This window comes from Bipolaris oryzae, assembly GCF_000523455.1.
Source record: "Bipolaris oryzae ATCC 44560 unplaced genomic scaffold scaffold_336, whole genome shotgun sequence".
Classification (NCBI taxonomy): domain Eukaryota; kingdom Fungi; phylum Ascomycota; class Dothideomycetes; order Pleosporales; family Pleosporaceae; genus Bipolaris; species Bipolaris oryzae.
Genome location: NW_006911612.1, coordinates 1,644 through 10,587, shown reverse-complemented (window position 1 = coordinate 10,587; position 8,944 = coordinate 1,644). Strand labels below are relative to the sequence as shown.

Genomic DNA, 8,944 nt, shown 5'->3' with positions numbered 1-8,944 from the left:
TTTCTTCAACATTGGTTAGTATATATGTCGCTGAAGCCTCAGCTTTGGTCTAGCCATTTTTCGGTACTCTGCGCATTAAGTGCATATACACATTACCAACTCCCGGTAGTCTCGACCGCAAAGGCACGTTTGACAGGTTCTGATAGATACGACACACTTAACGAGTCACAAAAAGCGCTATATATAGTTGAGTGTCGGTGCTAGCTATTTATGGTTCCAAAATCGTCGTGCACCCCAAGTGCACAAAACATACAAATCCTGACTACGCTTTTTTTCACAAGCACAGCAAAATCTCCGAGCTGTTCTCAGCATTACCCAGCCATTTCCTCGAAAGATGAACCGACTCGACAAAGAGCATTTCGATAACCAGATCTATTTCAGGGTCGCAAGGTCAGATGATTCTTCCCGAATTGCCTGGCTAGTACAAGCCGCCTTCCAACGCCTGGACATCAAGTGGACGGGGCCCGACGTCGAGCTCAATCGCAACTTTACCGTGGCCCCTGAAGATATCCTCACGATTATCGATAATTCCAATGCTGCCTTTCTCATAGCCACCACAGAAAGTGATTTCCTCATAGGCGGTGTAGCAGTTATCAAAAGGACCAAAGATCTTGCTCGATTAGCTCTATTGGCTGTGAACCCAACACATCAAGCTGTCGGCATAGGACGCCGCATTCTGGAGCAGGCCGAATATTACGCTGTCAACACATGGGATACTAAGACGTTCGGCTTGAATGCGCTTAGTACGAGGTGCTTGCTGATTGAGTGGTACGAGAAGAGGGGGTATAGAAGAACAGGAGAAAGGTTGGAACTTTCGGCGGCGAGAGCGGTAGAGGGATTGACTCTGTCGAAGGACTTGCACTTTGTTGAGGTGGAGAAGCAGGTAGAACGATTCAACGTTGTTAGGGGAGAACAGCCCTGAAGATTAGATTGCCTTGAGAAAATCACCACCATATGTCGCCCAACGATTCAGTAATAAACTTCGCCGCGATACAGCTTGCTGCCTTTTCCGAACTATTGACAGAGACCCTCCCACAATGGGGTATTTACATGCTGATAAAGATGTTTAGCTAATGTATACAGTCAGGGCTTCACGAAAGAGTGTACATGTCTCAGGGAAACTGCGGTTGCAAGGTGACCTCTTAAAGACATCTGTAAGCAAATTTATCCAATCTCGTACAATATAACAGAAATGAATCCCTAGAGCGGATCCTTGCGTAAAGTCTAGATAGGACGAAGTACAAATCATCTGAGCGGAGCAGAGCCAACCGGCGTTGAAGAACCGAGAATGATGGTAAAGGTCTATACAAGCTTAGCTCAGGATTGAAGGTGATTCTATCACATATCATCTGCCTCAAAAGGAAATATCAGGAGGAACGGGTCGATTGCCATCATACATACACCAACATGCCACAAGGCATCGGTAACTCTCGAGCTAAGCTTTATGGAAGCAATGTAAGCTTTTCAGTCACGCGATATTCTCGCACCTAACCTCCGTAAACCCAGCCCTTGTTCTATGTTTGTCATAAGCCCAACACCCTCATCTGAACAATCAGCTATATCACGCATTGATGACACAAACCTGTCCCTCGTAATCAGGTTTTCACGCTAACGCTATATTCTTCCAAACTGTACCTTAAAGTGGCTAGGAAATCACGCCAGATCATGGATGTCCGTACCATCGAGGAAACTACAAAAGAATGTCCTGTGGCCCTGGAAAATAGAGTGGAAGGATGTGGCTGAAGGTAGAGCTCAGTGCAAATATGAAAACCTCTACAGAGCCTGCGGTAGCGGTTGCAGAGGCTACAGAGCTGGGCCTACAGATAATTTCAGAACTGGCTTAGTATCGCGTGTTAACTGGCTGATTTGGATTAGAAATGACGTAAGCTTTTAGAACAGTCTTCAATCATCAGAATCATGCTAGACGCTAGCGTCTCCGAGGCGAACGACCAATAATATAAGCTTTACTTAGAAATCTCCTACTAGTATGATTCAGCAACTATCAAATGACGGAATGCTTTTCCGAACTGTCCACGCTAGAATTGGCGAGACGTGCTGGTACCGATAGAACCAATAGCTTTGCATATAAGTCACCCGTTTTATATTTGATCGGTACGCATGATAGAGAAACCAGAACTTTGATACGGCTACACGATAGGCTACAAAAGATCTCAAACACACAGTTCAGCTTTGTATCCCAAATTGACCAAAACATGGTGCAGATGGAGGCGATACCCGTTTGCGCGGAGATGTGCATGAACTAAGTATAGCTTATTAGGCAAGAAAGATTTAGCGAATGTCAGAGCGCACCTCATGTGTGGGGCCTATCTGAGTCGGCCTCCCGACTCCTGCTTTTCCCTTAAATTATATAGTCTTAGGCGCTTGTGGACGGCACGGCGAAATATCGGACGAACTACATCACGCCTGGTATGCTTGAGACGAGTATCAGGGGAGAGAAACTGATCCTTCACCCTTCATACGTGAACACCCTAGGCGGTACTTTCACTGCGAATAAATAATGCCTGTTGCTCCACTTGATGATTTGCGAAGGCATTAAAGCGATTTTGCTATCTTTGCTGTCTCGAACGATACATCCATCTTGTCATTCAATTGGGCAAGTCAGCAAACGGTCCACGTCAAAGTCGAAACGACTCTCTGAGATCCGGAAGCCATGGCACATATGAGGGTTCGAGGTCAACAGGCTACAGAAACAGTGGCAAGCGCGTCAGCGTCTTCTCAGCCTAGACAACCGACAACGACAATAGCCTTATCAACGACATTCACTCCGCCAGCATCATGTACCTCGAACAGATTGACAATACAACCGCCGCCTGTTTATCTTATCTGGGCCAATGAGCCAGTCCCATTCGAAAACACAACATTCTCGGACTGTTACCCGAGCGAATTCCTCCAGAGCTATACGTCGGTGACTTCTGGGACTCTCGGATCAAGTATGGTCCCTATCATGAGTCCATTAGTATGTCCGCAGGACTATTGTGTTGAGTTTGTCCGGGGTGAGTACATGGCATGCTGTCCATTGTAAGTCACACCCTAAGTCATTTTCCTTTGCCGAGTTGCAGCTGATAATCGCAGTGGGTACAAGCTCACTCCACCTGAAGACCCAGTTATAGACAGTCGTCCAGCCTACGGCGGCACATGTTACAGCCCCTTCACAGTCGGTGCAACGGAAACAGTGGTGGCGTATGATACAGACGGCTCGACGCGCTTACAGCTATGGGCGGCTAGTACAAGTGGGTCCAATGCTTATGCGCACCCCATTGATGGTTTCGCCAACAGCATTCCCCCTGTTGGTTGTAACGCTGCGATATCTACGTCGATATACAGCAAGTTCTCACCAGCTGAGATAGCATCTTCGTTGTCAAGTACCGTGACGCTAAGGGACACAACGGCTGCGGCAAAAAATCCAAACAAGACATCGAGTGGGACAATCTCCGGTGCTGCAGTGGGCGGTGTTATTGGGCTCGTGGTTATCGTTGCTTCCATTTTCTTTCTCATGCGCAAACGCCGCCATCAACAATTGTACAGCATGCCCGGTATTCATCAGATTGATGGCGCTCCACGCCCCCATGCTGAGAAGGATGGGAACATGATCTCTGGAGAGATGGATTCTGAAGCTCCAGCTGCCGAGCTAGCTGCGCGGCTAGATAATTATACTTACATTCGCGGCCCACATGAAATGAGTGCTGGAGTCGCGTGCGAGATGCCGGCAGGGCCCGAATTGAACAACATCAGAGATCGCACAGATCTATGTAATCAATCAAACAGCGGACAGTGAGTTAGTCACGACTTTATAACAGCGTTCTTCCCTGTTTCGAGCTTAGTTGTTTATAGGATTAGTACTGTTTGCTCTCTAGCATATAGATTAGAAAGAATGTAGTATATAATTACTAGCCTTTGGACAAAAGCCAGGAACACTTGATAATGTTATCTACTCTCCCCTCCCCTCTATGATTGATAAATAACCTTGAAAGTCCAAACATATCTATCCGACGACAAGATTGCATCGTCTAGTCTAAGGGATACCGTTCCGTTTTCATTCTTCGTAGACGGTACCTCTGTGCCCGACATTCCACCACCCAAAACCTGTACACTATCACCATTCAAAAACGGGATCGCATCGGGGATCAAAAGCGTCGAGTTCGGCTTATCCAAAACGTGGATGTAAAACGCAGAGTCACTAATAGTGTATCGAAAACTTCCCTTTCCACTTGTAGTCTGCCAGAAGCGCGTATCGTAAATAGATTCACCACGTTCCTTGATCCACTTCCCCGCATCCTTCAGCCCTTTCTGCATAATCTGTGGGATCGTGCCATTTGCCATTGGGCCGATGTCAAGCAAGAAATTGCCATTCTTGGATACAACGTCGACAAGTGTCTTAACAATGTCGATTCCAGTTAGGTATCCGGCATCGGGCGTGTCCTTGTTGTATCCAAACGAGAATGGATCCATACCACGGTTTGTCTCCCACTTACTTACAACTACGTTGCCGTTTGTGACGTATTCAGGTGTTGTGAAGTCGCCACCACTAGCGTCACCATGGTCTGTAGAGCCGTATCCGCAGCGGTTATTGTATGTAACTTGGCGGCCCTGGTCTCGCGCCCAGTTCAGCCATTTGGACAGCATGATTGTGGCATTGTTGGCACCTCCAATATCACACCACATTATCTCAGTCTCATACCGTGGGTCGTAGGCAAGTGTCTCCATTTGGGGTAGCTGTAGGTCTGTTACGTAGTCGGCTACGGGTACGTGGCCGGTATAGGGAACCTCGACGCCAGTGTAAGGATTCTTGGGGGGCCCGCCAGGGAAGCCACCACAGCAATCTGTGGCATATTTTGAGTAGTCTGGATTGAACCACTCGGGCATGGAAAAGTATGTTCCCCGTCTGATATCTGGATGATACGTTTTCGCTGCATTCATAAGTTCTGCTAGGAAATCACGCTTCGGTCCAAGTTGCACAGAAGATCGCAAACTTGTCGAATTGGGCACATCGAATATCGCAAAGCCTTCATGGTGTTCTAGAGATTGTCAGACTCGACTCACCTACTCTCAGCATTAACTTACTTGTCACAGGAACCATATACTTTGCTCCAGCCTCTGCCATGAGATCCACCCACTCCTTCGCATTGAATTCGTCTCCGGTGAAGGAAGGAATAAAATCATCGTAGTTGAAATTGTCACCATATGTGTCTCTATGGTGCTGGTACGTCTGAGACTTATAGTTTGGCTGTGTCATGCGCATCCAATACCATTCAGCATAGTCTTCCTTGTTGCCCACATTGCCAAACGCCGGGACAGAGTAGACACCCCAGTGAATAAAGATGCCAAATTTAGCATTGTTATACCAGTCAGGAGTCCAGTGCGTATTAAGACTGGCCTTGCTTGCACTATAGTCACCGAAACCGCAAGATCCAGTGATGTTCTTGGACGTTGTCTTTCCACCAATCCATTCGGCAGATATAGTTGCTGAACATATATCTCCAGGGGCGACCCCTGCCTTATTCCTGATGCCAATTTGCGCCACAACTTGCTGTCCAACCATAAGCCGTGTAATTCTGGCCGGCTGGACAAGATCAAAAGATGTAGAAGACGCAGTGATGGTCAGATTTTCAGCTTTGGTGAAGGGCTCTGCTTTGTCATGGTTGGTGAGGACCATTTCGATGATCTGAACTTTATCTGAGCCCTCAAGCCATTTGGAAGTCAATGTAGCGGCGTCAATACTAATGCCTGAGGGGGCTGCTCGTGTTTCCAACTGAGAGGCTGCATCGTATCCTGATGGAACAGCGAAGACGCTTAGGTGGGGAAAAAGAAGTACAATAATGCCAAAGTGGAGAATTGGCAGGTAATGCGACATCTTGGCCTCGACAGTGTGCATCATAAATTTCAAATGGCCACTCGTGTGATGTCCTCGACCTCTTTGTACTTGTACAAATTACGTTTGTCACATGCTTGTATATCTGCAGATCTCTTCGGCTGCTTAGCCAAGGCATCTTCGATTCAATATAGGTTACCCCGCTGGGATCTTCGCATGTTCGCCTTGCTTAGGTAGGTGTTTTGACAGGTTCCCCGCATGTATACACTGGATGGTCATGCGTGCTTCGTATTTCGGAAATTAGCCGTAGCGTGCATCGCATTCGGATTTATAGCAACATATTACTGGGTTCACTATAAGTAACAGGAGATAAAGAGACTCAACGTGGTTATAAACCCTAGAGCTTGTGAAACAGCCATCAGATGCTCCTTGGCAACCTTTTTGCCCGTCGCAATAGGCAGCAGTTACCGAAACCAGAGCCTTGACAGGTGTTTCCATTTCTTCCGTATTGAGCATCGATTGAGATATTATTAGCGACAGTGGTGCAGGTGCCAAACAAGGACGAACGGGTGGTTTCCTAGTAGTTGATCGAACTACCACACCAGCCTTCTCTCGAGAAGCAGCCACTGAACTCAGAACTAAGGAAAATCTTGCCATTAGCATCGCACGGAACGTATTTGTGTATGTATTTATTGATTGTACATCCTAAATCGTACCGACCGTTTGTAGGTGAAGGGCCAGCGCTCGAAGCGGTAGGTTTAGTGGTCGAGGCTGTTGGCGCATTCATGGTGGTTGAAGACTTAGGTATCACTGGGGCAGTTAGCAGAGATGTTGATATCAGTCTACTCAGCTATACAAGATTTTGTGGAAGAAATACACGACTTTCTAGCGCAGCAGCTAGACCACCTTTAGGTCCGCAATGCTGGCCCGACAGTCACACGACTTGCGCTTGGGGGTTGCGGTAATAATATCTTGTGGCTATGGCCTCATGTATGTGTCACAAATGTTGATCGGGTTGGGCGGGCGAGTATTGAGCGCTGGAGTGGCAAACAAAGGCATAGACTACTATGTGGGGTTTATGGGTAAACGCTACCGAGATTAACGCGTACTATTGCCTTTCGTCATAAGAAGCTAATTTACACCAATACCTAGTGTAATACTTATAACTATCTATCTCATATATTTAATAGCGTTAAGTTATATAACTAAGAATAATTATTAAGTATTAGAATTTGAGGTAGGTTTTAAGTAACCTTCTAATACATCGAATAGTGATTTAGGCTTAAAAAAAGAAGATTGTTGTAATTTTAATAACTGAATTTATATAGTATCTTATTTCTTATAACGTATGTTACTAGCAAGCGGCCCACCCTAGTATATAGTCTACCTCCTTATAATTATTTACCTTTATAATAATAACGCGTAATATCTAAATTACGTAATATATAAAAAATCTATATAACAATAGATCTTTTTCTTATTATTACTAATCTTATTTATAAAATATTGAAAGTAAATAACGCGCTACTACTATCTATGATATCTAATAAATAATAAACTAGTATTAATAAGCAAAATAATAGATTTAAAGTAATTAGAAGCTACTAGTAAAATATTAAGTAAAACTAGATAATAAGACTATTACTAAGTATATAATAGTTAAGACTAACTAAGAGATATCTTATAGAAAAGATAATATATAAAATATAGCTAATAGACTAACAAGTTTCACTAGTAAGCGGGCCACCCTAGTATATAGGCTACCTCCCTAGACTATTTTATCTTTATAATAGTATTACACAACACTACTATCATATTTTTTATTAAGCAGAATAAGATATTATTTTTTAGACGCGTTATTATTCTTTATATTCTTTAATTCTACTTAATAAGTATAAAGGTCATATCTAATTTAGCTATGATATTTATAGTAGTATTTATTATATACTCTCTTTATAGATATTATACTATTATTATAGCTACTACTCTTTATCTTAGTAATCTAATTAGCTATCTAGCTTACTATCTATAACTTCTCTATTTATATATAGTATCTTTTATAAATTTTTTACTTTATTACTTTAGTAATTATAGCTTTAAGATAACTAAGTTTTTTCTATATTAGTACTATATTATAAGCTATCTACTAAGCTCTCTTACTTAACTACTATATCTATTTCTTAAGAGAACTTATAAAAAACCTCTACCAAATTTATATATAGTTTTAAATAAGTATAGTTTATATCTTTATTTTATATTATAGCACGATACGTAATTAAGCTTAAAAGAATATAGAGACGACCTATAATGGAGGTAGAAGTAAGCTAAATTTTAATTAGTATAAAGGATTAATTAGAGAAGATACCTATCTATCTATTAAAAAAAATTATAATATACACTATAAACTAGTTATATAATACTATACTATATTTTTCTCTTTAACTTTTATTACTTAGTTCTATTAAGCGTTATAAAACTATTACTAAACTTCTAAGAAAGTATCTCTTTTTACTTTTTATCTTAATTAGAAATTAAACAGATATAGCTTTCTATAATTTAGTATTATAATATTAATTTATACTTATAGTTATAATAAGAAGTCTTTATTTACTATTATTATANATATTTTATAATTAAAATATATTTTATTTAGCTTTATTTTTTTAATTATATATACTATAGAACGATATATAATTAAGGTTAAAAGATTAGAGAGCTAAACTATAATTTAGTAGAGGTAAGCTAAAACTTAATTAGTATATGGGATTAATTAGAGAGAATATCTATCTATCTATAAAAAGAAATTATAATATATACTATAAACTAGTTATCTAATACTATATAATAATTTTCTCTCTAGCTTTTATTACTTAGTTCTATAAAGTGCTATAAAACTATTACTAATCTTCTAAGAAAGTATCTATTTTTACTTCTTATCTTAATTAAGAATTAAATAGATATAGCTTTTTATAATTTAGTATTATAATATTAATCTATATTCATAGTTACTATAAAGAGTTTTTATTTACTATTATTATATATAATACTTTTTTACTACTCTTAATACTAAAATAATATTATTTTAACTATCTAGCTAATTAAGTAAACTTATTC

The 8,944-nt window shown here is 41.2% G+C and overlaps 3 protein-coding genes across 3 annotated transcripts; 2 read left to right on the top strand and 1 right to left on the bottom strand.

Moving 5' to 3' along the window:
• Positions 1-334: 334 nt before the first annotated feature.
• Positions 335-922, top strand: COCMIDRAFT_41775 (uncharacterized protein; the record flags this gene model as incomplete). Its single annotated transcript, XM_007695510.1, has 2 exons — positions 335-883; positions 917-922. 2 exons carry the CDS (start codon positions 335-337, stop codon positions 920-922), a joined length of 555 nt encoding a protein of 184 aa, XP_007693700.1.
• A 1,920-nt stretch (positions 923-2,842) lies between these two features.
• On the top strand, positions 2,843-3,334 carry COCMIDRAFT_64563 (uncharacterized protein; the record flags this gene model as incomplete). Its single annotated transcript, XM_007695509.1, has 2 exons — positions 2,843-3,039; positions 3,094-3,334. Coding segments are annotated over 2 exons (438 nt in total), but the record flags the coding sequence as incomplete, so codon positions are not given.
• A 632-nt stretch (positions 3,335-3,966) lies between these two features.
• Positions 3,967-5,872, bottom strand: COCMIDRAFT_10194 (glycoside hydrolase family 29 protein; the record flags this gene model as incomplete). The annotated part of the gene is made up of 2 exons (XM_007695508.1): positions 3,967-5,036; positions 5,083-5,872. The coding sequence occupies 2 exons, from the start codon at positions 5,870-5,872 to the stop codon at positions 3,967-3,969; spliced, it is 1,860 nt and encodes a 619-aa protein (XP_007693698.1).
• Between the last annotated feature and the right edge of the window lie 3,072 nt (positions 5,873-8,944).